Below are 16,336 nucleotides of genomic sequence, written 5' to 3'. Positions count from 1 at the left end.
TTACATTTAGAAGTATGGGATGGAAATTTGTTAATGCCCGTGATTTCTTTTTATCTATCTGTAAGTAAAAATGACAACTTAATATGCTGAAATTTCGATTTAATGACTAAAATTTGGAGTTTTCAGATGTAAATTGAAATCTTGAGATATTACCTCTTTTTTTTCTTTTTAGTGGTGAACTAGCAGTGTGCGATACTGAAAAAATTGGTATTGATGATACCAAATAAATACAAGGCCATCATTGCCGATACCAATACTGATGCCGATACTTTTAACTTATAAAGGTGGCTTATGAAGGGAAGAGCAGTGTGTAATGATTTATGAGATGAATCATCATGAATTCTGATTTTAACGACTGTGAATTTAATTTCCACAATAATCAGTTAACACAACGAAACACACCTTTCAACTTGTCATGTAATTTGAAACTGGGTTACTTTAAGACCTGGAATGTAAATGTGCTTGCTTATAAAGCACTTTGGTTCAACTTCTGTTGTTTAAATGTGCTATAGGTGATAAATAAAATAGACATGACAGTCAACACAAAGGTTCAGATATTTTTCATGTGCAAGTTGGAGATATATTTTTTATTTCCTAAAAAATAATTTATCAAACAGATAAATTAAGATTCGTGGCTAAACACGTTTGGCTTTTCAAAACACGTTAACATTTAAATAACATTAAAAGAAAGAAAGGGGACAAATAAATAAATAATGCGTTTTAAGAGAAAACTTAAACGTTTGTGATTTTGGTACTTCTGGGCTTCCGTAAACCCGGAAGCAGTCGTTTCACAAGCAGCTAGGGTCCCGGCGTGACTTTCACCGGGGTGTCAGCAGCACCGGGGTCATCTAAACAGGGCAATACTACGACCAAGCTGTACTCCACTGAGCTGTTGCCGAGATGAGGGTGTTAAAAGCGGGCATGTTTTTAGCTAAAACGCATCTTTCGGCGCGAGGAACCGTCACACTTAAAAAGGTAATATTATCTAACCCGGGTCTGCTGACTTGACCTCAGTCCAGTTTGTTTCACAGTCGGTAGATCGAGTGAACTGTGATGGTTTCATATCCTCAGGTGCTCATCAACAGCTGCCGGAGCTGCTCCTCCGGTGTCTTTCCAAGCGAGAGGATCCGCAACATCGGGATCTCCGCTCACATCGACTCTGGGAAAACCACCCTGACCGAGCGCGTGCTCTACTACACCGGCAGGATAGCAGAGATCCATGAGGTGAGTCCGTTTCATTGTCTTTATCAAGCTCCTTTTTCCGTTTAGGTGAGGCTCACGAATGCTTTCCCTCACCTGTGTTGTTTAGGTGAAGGGGAAAGATGGCGTTGGAGCCACTATGGACTCCATGGAGTTGGAGAGACAACGAGGCATCACCATCCAGTCAGCTGCTACATACACCGTGTGGAAAGATTACAACATCAACATAATTGACACGCCAGGTAATTAGACATACACCTAGTAAAAATGTAACTCATTACTGTGGTGCTTTGTGTAACTACAAAGTAACGTTTGCTGAGGTGAGCTGCACAGGTAGGGTAATTTAGTATTACCTGTTCATTAACTGTCAGTAAATGGTCAAAAATGAATCGACAGACTGATCCGCACTCACTCCAAAGCAGTTTTTACCTCTTGCTCTGCTACTAGTGCAGAGGAAGTGAGGTCAGCTATGAAGATACTTACCTGTGTAGGTATTGAGATGTCTAGGAGAGAAGACAATGGACCGTTTTGACCAGATTGTTTAACACAGTCTTGGAGAGTGAGAGGATGCCTGAAGAAAAGAGAAGTGTATTAGCATTGATTTTCACAAAAAAGGGTGATGTGCAGAGTTGTAGTAACTACAAAGAATAAAGTTGATGAGCCAGACCGTAAAGCTAGGGGAGGGAGTTGTTGACACTAGGTTAAGAACAGAGGGGATGATCAGTGAGCGCCTTAATTTTTAAAAAGAGCTCTACAGATATGATATTTGATTTTAGAGGGTTGATAGAGAGGTATAGAGGAGGTCAGAAGGAGTTGCACTGTGTCTTTTTTGGATCTAGACAAGCATTTGATGGGGTGCCAAGAGATACCGAGGAAGTCAGGAGTGACGGGGAAGTATGTGAGGGTGGTGCAGGACATGCATGAGGACAGCAAGGCAGTGGTGATGTGTTGTAGGAGTGACAGATGGGTTTGACTAGGCCCATCCAAAACCTTCATTTTATTTATTTATTTTTTGAGCCAGTCAGAGGGGGAATTGCTGGTGTGTTCTGCTGAAGAACCCAAGTGCTCTTGAGCTTCAGGGCACAACTCATGGTCAGACATTCTCCTTCAAGATTTTCTGCAAGTTGTTCAAGTCGCTCCTGAAGCAGCCTCATTTCCCTATGTTTTTTGGCAAATGTGAGAAGAGCCTTTGTGCCTTTTTTTTCCCCCAACTGCTTTCTTATTGTTGAGTCATGAACTTTGACCTTAACTGAGGCAAGTGAGGCATGCAGACATTTTTCTGGGTTTTTTTGTGACCTCCTGGATGCGTTGTCAGGGCACTCTTGGAGTTCACCACTGTTTTCTCCATTTGTGGATGATGCCTGTCATTGTAGTTCACAGGAATCCAATATACAGTGGGGCAAAAAAGTATTTAGTCAGCCACCGATTGTGCAAGTTCCCCTACTTAAAATGATGACAGAGGTCAGTAATTTGCACCAGAGGTACACTTCAACTGTGAGAGACAGAATGTGAAAAAAAAATCCATGAATCCACATGGTAGGATTTGTAAAGAATTTATCCGTAAATCAGGGTGGAAAATAAGTATTTGGTCAATAACAAAAATACAACTCAATACTTTGTAACATAACCTTTGTTGGCAATAACAGAGGTCAAACGTTTACTATAGGTCTTTACCAGGTTTGCACACACAGTAGCTGGTATTTTGACCCATTCCTCCATGCAGATCTTCTCGAGAGCAGTGATGTTTTGGGGCTGTCGCCGAGCAACACGGACTTTCAACTCCCGCCACAGATTTTCTATGGGGTTGAGGTCTGGAGACTGGCTAGGCCACTCCAGGACTTTCAAATGCTTCTTACGGAGCCACTCCTTTGTTGCCCGGGCGGTGTGTTTTGGATCATTGTCATGTTGGAAGACCCAGCCTCGTTTCATCTTCAAAGTTCTCACTGATGGAAGGAGGTTTTGGCTCAAAATCTCACGATACATGGCCCCATTCATTCTGTCCTTAACACGGATCAGTCGTCCTGTCCCCTTGGCAGAAAAACAGCCCCATAGCATGATGTTTCCACCCCCATGCTTCACAGTAGGTATGGTGTTCTTGGGATGCAACTCAGTATTCTTCTTCCTCCAAACACGACGAGTTGAGTTTATACCAAAAAGTTCTACTTTGGTTTCATCTGACCACATGACATTCTCCCAATCCTCTGCTGTATCATCCATGTGCTCTCTGGCAAACTTCAGGCGAGTTTGGAGTCTGACTGTTTGAGGCTGTGGACAGGTGTCTTTTATACAGATGATGAGTTCAAACAGGTGCCATTCATACAGGTAACGAGTGGGGGACAGAAAAGCTTCTTACAGAAGACGTTACAGGTCTGTGAGAGCCAGAGATTTTCCTTGTTTGAGGTGACCAAATACTTATTTTCCTCCCTAATTTACAAATAAATTCTTTACAAATCCTACCATGTGGATTCATGGATTTTTTTTTTCACATTCTGTCTCTCACAGTTGAAGTGTACCTCTGGTGCAAATTACTGACCTCTGTCATCATTTTAAGTGGGGGAACTTGCACAATTGGTGGCTGACTAAATACTTTTTTGCCCCACTGTAAATGGCTTTATAACCATTTCCAGACTGATAAATGTCAATGACTTTGTTTCTCAGCTTTTGACATGATGTGACATGATGTGTTGCTTTTTGAGATCATTTAGCATCACTTCACTTTGTCAGACAGGTTCTGTGTCAGTGATTTGTTGATTCTACAGTAGAAATTAGACTTGTTTGTGGGTAATGAAATTGAAAAGAATGTCGTTAGACAGTTAATGATGTAACGAGGCAGGGGATAATACATTTTCACAGCACTGATGTCATTGGTTGGTTTTCCTTCTGTCCTGATCAGTTTATTTGAGTCACGCGGTTCAAAAACACAAAACAAAAACACACATCCGATATCAAAATCGGTTGATATTTTTGTTTGTTTTAGCTCTTTATAAAACTGCAACAGCATCAAAATCCAGCCTTGCTCAGGCTCTTCTTTAAAGCCTTTCTAGTATTCAGGTAATATTAGGCTTTATTTTGTTGTGTGGTTTGCCACAGAAGCCACGTGAATTAAAATTAAAGTGTGCTGTAGTCTTCGCACCTTAGTGGTGTTGTAGAGTGAGGCGTGATTGTTTATTTGTAATGTATTTTAAACATTTTTGTGCACCTGAGGATCTAAAGCTGCTCACATTGTCTGTTTGGAAGTGGAAAAGTGATTCAGAGCTGATGTAATTGTAACTTTCCTCCACCAAAAATTTAACAGAGGATAAAAGTTGAAAGAACTTTGAATGTTATAGTCTCACGTAAAAGCCAGACATTTTTTTTCTCAACAGAGAGTGTCAGTGGCCCCGAGTCATCTATGTTGTATGTTAGCATTTCTATCATTTAATCAGAACCAGTCATGCAGTTGCAACGTCCCTGCTTTGATCATTTTTTTTCTGTCAACTCTTTAACAGCGGTAGAAATGTGAAGGGGTGTGAAGGCACATTTTCAGCACTTTCATTTTGAGTGCGTCTGAACTCGATGTGCCTCACAGGTCACGTGGACTTCACCATCGAGGTGGAGCGTGCGCTGCGCGTGCTGGATGGAGCCGTGCTGGTTCTGTGCGCGGTGGGAGGCGTCCAGTGTCAAACCATGACGGTAAACAGACAAATGAAACGCTACAGCGTCCCCTTCCTCACCTTCATCAACAAGCTGGACCGAATGGGCGCCAACCCCGGACGAGCCCTGCAGCAGATGAGGTACGGTTTGTACACACACGTCACAGAGAGAACAGTCAGACGCATCGGCATGTTTGCCGTTACACCACAGGGCTGAGGACTGAAGAATAACGTGTATGGACTGGATGAGCAAACGGCTTTGAAAGGCTTTGAGACGTCGGTAGAAAAACTGAGGAGAGATTAGTTCTGCCACCTTTACAACCTACGCAAAATTGAAGCATAAACAACTTATCTGAAACCACATCTTGACCTGGTGTGCATAACAAGCATAAACGCACAGTATGCTCATGGTGAGAGCATGCTTTAAAGACAAGTTATTTAAGGAGTAGCTGACTTCCTAAGGTCTCACTTGCATAGGCCCATGTTCTCCAACATGAATGTCCTCTTCAGGCACCACGATTGGTGCTTTAAGCAGTTTTTAACTGGATAATAATACAGATTAGGTGATAATTGTATTAACTTATCAGCAATGTGTGTATTTAACATTTCCATTACCAAACCATGTGACTTAATTGTACTTATACTTTTAAGATATCAGCTGAGGGGCCACAGTGACCTTCTTGGATGGACCTGGGTGCCTTTAAAGGATGTATTTATTATAGGTTGCAGTTTAAAAAACAAAATCATAAACTCCCTAAATCCTTAGAGGTAACTTGAAAGTGACACTGTAGTTGGACTTTTATTTTTAACTCCATGTTTCAGTCTTTGGATCTTTAGCCAGAAGAATCCCTTGAGAAAATGTAGACCAGTCCTTGTATCTCAGCTTTTTCATGTCTGACACTGACTGTGTTAAGTGTTTCATTAATGCAGCAAACACAAAGACTAACTTCTTAATCAATAATACAGCTTGTAAATGCAATAAAACAAATATATTTAACCCATATTCCACATTGCACACTAGATTGCAGTGTAGTAATCAATATTTTTCCCCCGTTTGTTTGCACATTTGGTGTATTCAACGTTTCTTTTCCTGGACTTTTATTATTTTATTAGTTTGCATGAAATCAAAGAGCAGTAAAATGTGAGAATATACAGGAGCTCTTTAGGTTCTTGCAGTAAGCAGCTGTGTGTTTCTTTCTTTGGATTTTTTCGCAGTTTTAAAGAAATTTTCTACTTTTTTTAAGATCCAAACTGAACCACAACGCAGCGTTTGTGAACATCCCCATCGGGCTGGAGGGGAACATGCGTGGCATCATTGACCTCATAGAGGAGCGGAGCATGTATTTCGAAGGACAGTTTGGGTAAGATGAATTTATGTGTAAATGGGTGGTTTTTATTTTCCCTCTGCCATGAATTAGACTTAAGGTCAGCTATTGTACAATTAAACTGTTGCGATCTGCATCAGTCCCATAGAAATTGTGGATAAGACCAAGTTTCCTTACGAGTCTGATCTGTATAAAATATTTAAAGCTGCGTCGTGCTTCCTGCAGGCAAACTATGCGCTATGATGAGATCCCGGCAGATTTTCGAGCTGAGGCCGCAGACCGCAGGCAGGAACTGGTGGAGTGTGTCGCCAATGCTGATGAAATCTTGGGAGAGATGTTCCTGGAGGAAAAAATTCCAACCAAAGATGATCTGAAGGTTTGAGAGACCAGTTTGTGTGAAATCTAACAGTGTCAACTAAACTCCAACAAAAACAAACAAACAAAAAAAATCCTCAATTAAACCCGCTGGTATCTGAGGTATAGTCACTAGTTATTGGTCATTTCATTAGGTACGTCTGTTCAACTGTTCGTTAATCTGAATATCTAATCAGCCAATCACATGGCAGCAACTCAGTGCATTAGGCATGTAGACAGGGTCAGGATGACCTGCTGAAGTTCAAGCTGAGCATCGGACTGGGGAACAAAGGTGATTTAAGTGACTCTGGATGTGGTATGGGTGTTGATACCAGCTTGGTTTCAGAAGCTGCTGATCTCCTGGGTTTTTCCTGCACAACCATCTCTAGAGTTTACAGAGAATAGTCAGAAAAGGAGAAAACATCCAGTGAGCAGCAATCGTCTGTGTGTAAATGCCTTGTTGATCCCATAGGTAAAAGATCAGTAGGGCAACAATAACTTAAATAACCACTTGTTATAACCAAGAAATGAAGATAATGAATGTACGTCACATTGAACCTTGTAGCAGATGGGTTACAGCAGCAGAAGACTGCAACTGACGGTACAACTTACATGAAAAAAGGTGCTGTGGTCTGAGGACTGTTTCTGCTGTGACATTCAGATGGTCCGAATTTGACATAAACGACATGAAAGTATTGATCCATCCTGCTTCTTATCAGCAGTTCAGTTTGGTGCTGATGTAATGGTGTGGGGGATACTTTGGCCTCTTAGTACTATCTGAGGAATGATTAAATGCAGCAGCCAACCTGAGTATTGTTGCTGACCGTGCAGGTTCTCTTTATGACCACTGTGCACCAATCTTCCAGCAGGATAACACATCATGTCACAAAGCTCAAATCATCTCAAACTGGTTTCTTGAATGTGACAATTAGTTCATTGTACTCAAATGAACACCACAGTTCGCCGGATCTCAACCTAGTAGAGCACCTTTGCGATGTGGTGGAACATGAAATTCACATCATGGATGTGCAGCTGATAAATCTGCAGCAACGTTGCGATCCTCTCATGTCAACATGGATGAAAATACCTCAGGAATGTTTCCTGTGTCGTAAAGAATTAAGGCAAAAAGTAGGTCCAACCCAGTACTGTCAAGGTGTACCTAATAAAGTGACCGGTGATTGTATTTCAGACTTGATACAAGTGGTGGCGATCCAAAGAAGCAAACATATCTGAGAGTCAGTTTTGATCAGTCCAGAAATACCAAATTTGGCATCACCAGTTACCCCAAAGTTTGTATAGAAATCCTGAAAATCATTCAGAATTTTCACATCCAAATTTTGAGATTAACATTTCACATCAGCGAAGAGATAAAGGCATTTGTCTCAATCAGTTTTCACCTCACTGCCTTCCAGGCAGCAATCCGCCGGGCTACGGTGCAGCGTCTCTTCACCCCAGTGTTGGTGGGCACAGCGCTGAAGAACAAAGGTGTCCAGCCTCTACTGGACGCCGTCCTGGATTACCTGCCCAACCCCAGTGAAGTCAAAAACTACGCCATCCTCAATGAAGAGTGAGTATGAAGAGGAACGTCAGTTTGCATGCAAAGTGTCCTGAAACTGTAGATTTAAATCAAAATCAGATTAAAAGTTGTTTGTTTTTTTTTTCCACTAACATTGGCGGGTTTTTCCACTCTGTTAGAGATTCCACTGAAACCAAAAAGATTCAAATGGACCCAACGAGAGACTCTGCAAACCCCTACGTTGGTCTGGCTTTCAAACTGGAGGTGATTCAGTTTGACAGAGAGCATCTGTTCTGTCTCATGTCCTCGTGATCTCTCTATTTCTGCACATTTGTGCAATAGAAATACTTCAGTTTGCCATGTTCTGCTATTTCCTGTCTTTCAGGCCGGGAGGTTTGGTCAGCTGACGTACATACGAGTGTATCAAGGCTGTCTGAAGAAGGGAGAATATATTTACAACACACGCACAAGCAAGAAAGTCAGAGTTCAGAGGCTCGTGCGTCTTCATGCTGATCAGATGGAGGTGAGAGCAAACCGGCGTTGCGTCAGCAGGCTGTGAGAGGTCACAGTTTTCCATCTGTGGTTTGCACATTAAACAGCAGAGCAGCATGACTGGTCAGAAAGATTGGGTTCCTCTTTTTGGCTTTAATCAAGTGTGTAGATATCAACCACATCCCCTGTGACACCAAAACAACATGTTTGCACCCATCTTCTATCAAAACAAGATGTGAAACTGTTTTTTAGTCATTCCTATCATCATTTTTAAAAAACAATCATCCTGCTTTTTGTGCTCTCTCTCTGCTTTGAAAGGATGTGGATGAGGTTTATGCGGGAGATATCTGTGCCCTGTTTGGAATCGACTGTGCCAGCGGAGACACTTTCACATCCAAGACAACTGCTGACCTGTCCATGGTAAGAAGCAAAGGACACCCGAAAGACAAAGAAACCTGCTTCTTTTTAAAGTGTTTTTGTGCCTCATGAGAAGCATCTTCATTTGATGTCAATTTTTAACACCCATAGGAGTCCATTCACATCCCTGAACCTGTCATTTCCATGGCGATGAAGCCAGCCAACAAGGTAAAAATACTCGTTTAACCTGAAAGACGTGCCTTTTATTATAACTCTAGTCTTAAATCCACCTCTTTGTCACTCCCTCTTATTATTAATTCCTCTTGTGCGACTGAACAGAACGACCTGGATAAATTCTCTAAAGGAATCAACCGTTTCACCAGAGAAGACCCGACGTTTAGAGTGCATTATGACACTGAGAGCAAAGAAACCATCATCTCAGGCATGGGCGAGCTGCATCTGGAAATCTACTCACAGGTACTCACTTAGACAGGTTGCACGTTTCATGGGACATCTCATCAAATCCATTATATAACGTGGGGATAATTATTTCATCTCCCTGCTGAATCTGTAAGTTTACTCACTTAAAAAGAAACAAACGGGCTTGGATTGGTCTTGTAGTCCATTCCAGCCTCGTGCAGGTCCACACTCTTCTCCCTGTTGTGCATTGGAAAGAAACTGATTGTGTGGACAGGTGTGCTTTAAACACACAAGTTGATATCAGGAGTCTGTAATTGATTGACTGATTGTAATCTGTGTGCCCAGTTTGGATGAAGGGGATCGAATACTTGTTTCGCTCAAGGACATTCAAATCAATTTCTAATGTTTATGTAACAGATTTGTTCCGTCTCTCTACTTTAGAAACTACTAGAAAAATTAGGCTGTTAATTTCTTTGTGAGCAAACTAACAAATTCAGTGAGGGAATCAAATAATTTAGTGAGTGTCTTTGGCCTTACCAGCGTTGCTTTATCTCAGGCTAATTTTGGAGTTTGGAGTAAAGTACTTCAGTAGTATTTCCATGAAGGCTTTAATTCTGCAAATTAACAGATCTCTGTTCTGAGTAACCTTTATGATCTAATCCAAGTTTATTTTTGCTCTTTTTCTCTCAGAGGATGGAGAGGGAATACAACTGCCCCTGTGTGATGGGAAAACCCAAAGTAGCTTTCAGAGAGACGATCACCAGTCCCGTACCGTACGTCCTGATAGTCTTTGTCCTTACGCGCACGCACATACAAGCACGCACAAAATACTTTGTCATTGTAAACAGTTTATTTAAGCTAAAATAGACCAAACACAGACATTTAAAACAATTTCAGTATATCATATACTTATGAGTTAAAGCATTTAAGAGTGTAAATTCTAGGTTTCAGCAGTAGATCTGTGCCTAGTGCTTGTAGCGTCATCATGAAAAAACAACAACAAAAAAACCCCATTTATGTGCCAATATTTGACCCCACAAGATGTGAGGACAAATAAGTGGTCTTGGCTGTGTGATGAACACCCACAGATTAGTTAGTCTTTGGAGATTTTTCCCTTTCATGGCGGTGAGGCAGCCGCTTCATCTGCACCACTTTAACCCCCTCTGCAGGAGACCAGGTAAACAGCATCTTCCAGTGAATGATTTCCTGTATCGGCACAGAAAAATGTCAGATCAGCGAGATCTCTGGATGCAAAAATGTGGCTCAGATTGAATAGCAAAGTTTAGCATGAGTGCAGTAAAGTGCATGTTTAATTTACTCCAACACACCACAAGTACCAAATCTATTAGTATTATAAAAAGTTTTATTTTAGCATTTCAGGCTTTTTAAAGGCATTTTTTAGCCAAGTGTCTACCTGGGACACCATTTCATGCAGCAGTGTGTGACAGTCAAACTCCAGGTGGTCCTCCTCAGTTGTCTGTAGGAAACAAAACAAAAAAAATTTTTTTTAAAGGCTTAATACATTTGTTTATATGGCCGACATAACCTGTCTTGTTTTACCACATGAAGGACTTTTATTGACAATCTGTATGTATTCAGTAAATCGTGCAGACATGGGCTTAAGGGGGGGGGGGCTGATCAATTTCTTATAATAAGCTCATATTTAAATTTTTGTAAAGCACCTACCAGCTGAGTGATGTTGGCCACCTGAGCCACGTTGTACAGAGTGTTTTCAGTGGATTCATTCAGCATGATGAAGCTGGAGGCCAGAATGCCCAGATGCCAAAAAGGCTTCATGTCGGGCTCGATGTGACCGTGGCTGTCTGAGGGAAGTTTAGAGTTCTCAGTTACGTCTCATCTCTCAAGCGTCCTGCGTTCATGATGACAGCACTTGTGTTGTCAATGTTTAGAGGAACACCGCAGCACCGACAGTGTTGAAATGTCTGAACGCAACTGTTGTGCAAAATCTGACTTTCAGTGTTGATTGGGTGGAACTGCAGTAGCTTGGACAGTTAAGCCTGTTTTATTGGACTTACCTGGTAAGTACTGTGCAGACATCAGGGTTTGGTTGGTCTTGTATTTTTGGTATAGAGCCTCTTCTTGAGCTTTAATGTCAATTTTAAGGAGCTCCTCATGCGAGGCTTTGACTTCAGGTGGCTGTTGCCCTTTTCCTTTTGGAAAGAAAAGCTCTGCAGAGCAAGTCTGTGTAGTCTGAAGGAGTTAAACAAAACAAAGTTAGCAAAAAACGAATAGTAAAGGCATTCTTAGTGAGCAAGAAATGGGAGTGGATGTAGCCCAGATGAGTCGAGGTTGCACCACACCATCATACAAGCTAACATAAGCCTCCTTTTATAGGCTGTTTAGTCATTCTTGTCAGACCTGCTCACACTAAGCCAGACGCTGTGAGATTGTTTACCATACCTAAGATTTATTTGTAGGATCTTTCAATAGGCAGCAGCAAACACAGATAACGCTGTGTTTGGGAGTGGGTGAAGACATTTATTCAGATTACCTCCACCCTATTTGAGAGGTGGATCATTACTCTTTGTGGTTCTTAAGAAGCTGCAGCTGCACCCCCCCTCCCTCCTCCACCATTATGTCTTTTTTCCTCACATTGTGGTTAAAAGAAAAAGAGAAAAAAGAAAGTCCTACATTGGTTATGATATCATTCACCGAGAGCTCCAGCTGATACTTTCTTCCGGAGTCTGCCACATCCTGAAAGAAAAATTGGAAATTCAAGTTGTTGTTTTTTATTTACAGTGGCATATTCACATATTTCAGTGTTGAAGGTCAGCTGACCTCTGCGTTCCCACTGTGGACCGTCTGCACTCCGATCAGCCTGAATGGTGAACCGTACCGGGTGTTGAGGTAGTGTTGGACCACCTGAGCTGCCCTCCTGGCAGGGTAGTGATTTGGGTTCAGCTCGCCAGTTGCCATCACATCCTCCTCGGCTCCCTCCTCTGTCCGTGCCTTTATCTGTGGGTGGAAAGTGGAGGGAGAGGGAAAAGGAGTGAATGAGAACAGAAGATGGTTATTGTGCAGGGCTTCCAGTTCCTGGAGGACTTTGATCTTTAGGTGTGAGCAGCTATGTAGACAAACACAGCTTTGCACACAACAGCCACTGAGCAATACAGGAAAGAAACCATGTGTTTTCTTACAGGGTGAAGTGATACGCAGCTGTGAAGTGTCCCAAACTGAATTAAAGTGGGGAGTGAATCTCTGCCAACTGGAATGTTTTTTCCCCTCACAGTCGGTGTTCCGAGTCAGCTGCTCCTCGTGCAAATGGAAAGATAACTTCCCACTTCCTCTGACAGTAGAGTTCACTGAGGACTGCCCCTTTTTAAAGAGACAGAGCCCTTTTTAACACTTCCTCCTGACTTTAAAAAAAAAAAAAAAAAAGCAGCGCTTTACAGCAAACAGACCTCTGCAAATGTTTGCAACTTAGTAAAGTAGGTCAAATTTGGTTATATAGTAATGGAGAGTTTCAGCTTCAGTTAAAATATGAAGGAAATGTTCACATTTTAGTGGATAGAGCTGGAGCTTAAGTATACTTGGTATTGGTACAATCTTATATTTGGAGTAAATTAGAGATCCCCAACAGACATATTTATAAATGCAATTTCATCAATCATCAGAAGTACTGAATAGTTAAAGTTACATCTCATCTTTCCTCATTAAAACAGCCTAGGATATGCAAATACTTTGTTATAAACCCAAAATAAAACTGTACATTCCAGTACTTAAACCTACTTTAGTTTCTTAAGAGTATTCTTGGTTATGTTGGTTCTTTGATTTGATTGGTGCATACATTTGGATCATCTACTTCCTGTTGTGTCGCTCTATGTTAACAAGTGTTCCCCCCACTCTCTCGTAGATTTGACTTCACCCATAAGAAGCAGAGTGGCGGCTCCGGGCAGTACGGTAAAGTCATCGGGGTCCTCGAGCCTCTCGAGTCAGACCATTACACCAAACTGGAGTTTGAAGATCAAACTGTTGGAACCAACGTCCCAAAGCAGTTTGTGCCAGCTGTTGAAAAGGCATGCAAACACTTTCACGTGGTCTCACAGAATAAGTTTTAAACACAAGTGGAAGCGATTCCAAATTTAAAGTCTCAATTTTCTCCCTCCTTCCCCCATCGTGCTGCAGGGCTTCAAGGACGCCTGTGAGAAGGGCCCTCTGAGCGGGCACAAGATCTCAGGAGTCCGATTCCTCCTGGAAGACGGAGCGCACCACATGGTCGACTCCAATGAGATCTCCTTTATCCGCGCAGGAGAGGGCGCTCTAAAACAAGGTGAGGACGCCCTTCTGTTTGTTTTTTCCATTTGTGTCCGATTCAGCTGAAAAATATCTGGTTTATGTTGCCGCTGGGTTCACCGTTTTCTCCACAGCTATGGAAAAGGCCAACGCAGTGATCCTGGAGCCAATCATGTCCGTGGAAGTCATTGCACCCCAGGAGTTTCAAGGAGCCGTCATTGCTGGAGTAAACCGCCGCCACGGCGTCATCACAGGACAGGATGGGGGTGAAGGATACTTCACTCTTTATGCTGATGTAAGTCCAGTAAATATAAACGATACAGTGCTTATCTCCAGTTTCACCCGCTTTCTTGTCCTGCTTTAACTCGAATGTCATCCTGTTTGTTCCAACAGATCCCACTAAATGACATGTTTGGTTACGCCACAGAGCTGCGCTCTTGTACTGAGGTAAGTTCAAAAACATACAAAACCTGACGGTCAGGTAATGTTGAGGAATGAGTTCAATTAAAGTTTGTTTTTCAAATGATATCATAGACCATATGGTAGGTGTTTAATATGAGGTAAAGCCTCCTGTGGATGTGGTGAAAGTGGTCACTCGTCTGTGCAAAGACTGTATAAGTATTCAATCTGTTGTCAAAGAACTGCCCTCCATTTTTGGACATTTGCCGCGGTTGCGTTTGGCTCTGATAAGCATGCTGATCCTGCATGTCCCAGTCATCCTCGACAGGAAACTTGTTACAACATATGCTGGTCAAGGAAGCATCTGGATATGCTCCTCATCCAGGAGGGCCTGCACTACTCTGGCAGCGTGGAGGGGTGGGGGACATCTTTCTGCTGAACTAGCTGCAGGGTGGGGGTACTGCCATAACAATGACTGGAGCTCATCTCAGGACGTCTGTCCAGTCACATTTCCATCAAGAACAATCAGATCAGAGCTGGTGCTCTAAGCAGAGGCTTGAACACGCATGTATGACAGTATGCAGTCTGCTGAAGCCTCCGCCTGCTATGTAGCCCATTTGTGCTACTTTGATAGCCTACAGCTGGAGTTCACAGTAAAAACTGGAGGCTTCTTGGATGAGTGCGTCAAGTGTGTTGATCAGGTCCTGGATTTTGGCAACTAGATATGGTTCAAAGAATTTTTAGCGAGAAAGATTAGATGGATTGGAGATGTGCACGGACAAAAATAGAGGAAATTCTTGGAATCAGACATGGTTTGTAGAAGAAGACAGCTGAATTGCTAACATGTTGTGTCATTGTTTATTCAGGGGAAAGGAGAGTACACCATGGAGTACAGCAGATATCAGCCCTGCCTGCCCGCCACACAAGAAGAACTCATCCACAAATACTTGGAGGCTACAGGACAGCTGCCAGCGAAGAAGAACAAGTGGAAGAGCTGAACTCATCATTTTCTCCTCATCTTCAACCACGGCTCTACACAAAAACAAGATTTTACTTTCCTTTAGTTGTTTAATCCCCCCTCCTAATGTCTGCCTCACGTGGAAAGACTATTTATTACCTGCATTTTAGCAACAGTTAAGTCTGCAGGCAGCGTTTAAGCTCAGAGTTTTGACTTGAGCTTATAATGGCTTTTGTACTATGTACAGAAAGGTCTTTATGTTATAATGATTGCAACAAAGACGTATTACCTTCAAGTGTACTTGCATGAGTGTGTGTCAGTCATTGCACAATAACATCTTGGAAACATTTCATCCCTCCCTTCAAATCCAGCTACTAAGCAACACAAACCACAGCACAACAGTCGTCCACCGGGTTGCTCCTCACCTGCTCAGATTCATCCGCCGTCTCAGGTATGCTGTTGGGATGAGCTGACGTGTCCGCTGAGGCAGTCGGAGGGCTGATTGTCACGTCGGGAATCCCACTTACTCCCATTAACACAGCCAGAACGACGACGAGCCTCATTATTTCAAACGGACGCTGGGAGAAAACAGTAACGACTTCAGTGGAAGAGCGCAGGCGGGGAAATGACTGTCCTGTGAGAGTGGAGTTATGTAAAGAGGAGGAGGAAGCAGAGAGAAGAGACTGTCCAGATCCTGCTGTCTTCCTGCAGCAATCTGTATCCAAACAAACTGCTCCACTTTATCTGCTGTGCTCTCAAGCTGCAGGTGTGATTAATCAGAAAGCTTGGCGCTGGGCTGCTGTTTGTCACTTAAATTTGGGGGAGGAAGACTTTTACTTTGCCAGATTAAACATGTTTCTGCCCAATATCAGCTTGCCAAAGGAAAAACTGAAAAAATGTCTAAAACTAGGTGGTCTGCACTTCACATTTTGTGAACAATAATTTTTTTTTAATAAAACAAATGCTTTTGTTGACCTTGAAAGCCATAGTTCAGGAAACACATTTGGGACGTCCCCACAGACGTCACTGTAAGATTGTTTCTGTCGACTTTTATCCCGTTAACTGACTGGGAGAGGAAAAAGAACAGATTGGACACAGACCTGTGGGACAAAATGGACTGTTGCAAAGAATAATCTGACACTAATTCACAGGAACAACCCTGATAGCATGTTCTAGCTCCTGGGTTTGCTATCTAAAAGCTCTGGCTCCCATTTGACTCATTGTGTTTGTTCACGGATTAGTCAATGAAATGGAAAATTAAATACTGCTTTTCAACAGCTGCCATTCTTAAATATTCAGTTTACTGACGGCAAATGAACGATAATGGTTGCATATTAATTTTCCATTGACTGGAAAAACAAACAACCCACTTCCACCGGACAGCAAAGGAAAATGTCTGGTTCTGGGAAGATTGCAACAAAAACAACAC

The 16,336-nt window shown here is 42.3% G+C and overlaps 2 protein-coding genes across 3 annotated transcripts; one reads left to right on the top strand and one right to left on the bottom strand.

The window, feature by feature from the left end:
* Positions 1-790: 790 nt before the first annotated feature.
* Positions 791-16,212, top strand: gfm1 (G elongation factor, mitochondrial 1). The gene is made up of 18 exons (XM_085370262.1): positions 791-975; positions 1,072-1,224; positions 1,310-1,442; positions 4,769-4,973; positions 6,077-6,193; positions 6,383-6,533; positions 7,924-8,078; positions 8,207-8,291; positions 8,413-8,550; positions 8,838-8,939; positions 9,048-9,104; positions 9,216-9,353; positions 9,987-10,069; positions 13,171-13,333; positions 13,443-13,587; positions 13,685-13,845; positions 13,944-13,997; positions 14,816-16,212. Exons 1-18 carry the CDS (start codon positions 901-903, stop codon positions 14,945-14,947), a joined length of 2,247 nt encoding a protein of 748 aa, XP_085226388.1. The 5' UTR covers positions 791-900; the 3' UTR covers positions 14,948-16,212.
* Positions 10,193-15,597, bottom strand: lxn (latexin). Of its 2 annotated transcripts, none has more exons than XM_085370263.1 (7): positions 15,333-15,597; positions 12,096-12,272; positions 11,949-12,011; positions 11,333-11,507; positions 10,983-11,119; positions 10,711-10,773; positions 10,193-10,502 (listed from the first exon to the last, which is right to left on the bottom strand). In XM_085370263.1, the coding sequence occupies exons 1-7, from the start codon at positions 15,468-15,470 to the stop codon at positions 10,386-10,388; spliced, it is 870 nt and encodes a 289-aa protein (XP_085226389.1). In that variant the 5' UTR covers positions 15,471-15,597; the 3' UTR covers positions 10,193-10,385. The 2 variants fall into 2 exon arrangements, with proteins under 2 accessions (XP_085226389.1, XP_085226390.1); XM_085370264.1 differs by lacking the exon at positions 15,333-15,597 and adding an exon at positions 12,455-12,654 and having other exon boundaries at positions 10,194-10,502.
* Positions 16,213-16,336: the final 124 nt, after the last annotated feature.

Source organism: Diplotaxodon limnothrissa, linkage group LG14 (assembly GCF_057381915.1).
Source record: "Diplotaxodon limnothrissa isolate DT_005_m linkage group LG14, D_limnothrissa_male_GT1.1, whole genome shotgun sequence".
Classification (NCBI taxonomy): domain Eukaryota; kingdom Metazoa; phylum Chordata; class Actinopteri; order Cichliformes; family Cichlidae; genus Diplotaxodon; species Diplotaxodon limnothrissa.
Note: the sequence above shows the minus strand (reverse complement) of the source record. Positions and strands in the feature narration are given on the sequence as shown.

Bases quoted from the DNA above. Each gene is read 5' to 3' on its own strand.
- gfm1 (XM_085370262.1), top strand. From the start codon at position 901: ATGAGGGTGTTAAAAGCGGGCATGTTTTTAGCTAAAACGCATCTTTCG. The intron at 8,079-8,206 runs GTGAGTATGAAG...CCACTCTGTTAG, and splicing joins TACGCCATCCTCAATGAAGA to AGATTCCACTGAAACCAAAA. The intron at 13,334-13,442 runs GCATGCAAACAC...ATCGTGCTGCAG, and splicing joins TTGTGCCAGCTGTTGAAAAG to GGCTTCAAGGACGCCTGTGA.
- lxn (XM_085370263.1), bottom strand. From the start codon at position 15,470: ATGAGGCTCGTCGTCGTTCTGGCTGTGTTAATGGGAGTAAGTGGGATT. The intron at 12,012-12,095 runs GTCAGCTGACCT...TTTTTCTTTCAG, and splicing joins TCCACAGTGGGAACGCAGAG to GATGTGGCAGACTCCGGAAG. The intron at 11,120-11,332 runs GTAAGTCCAATA...AACTTCCCTCAG, and splicing joins GTCTGCACAGTACTTACCAG to ACAGCCACGGTCACATCGAG.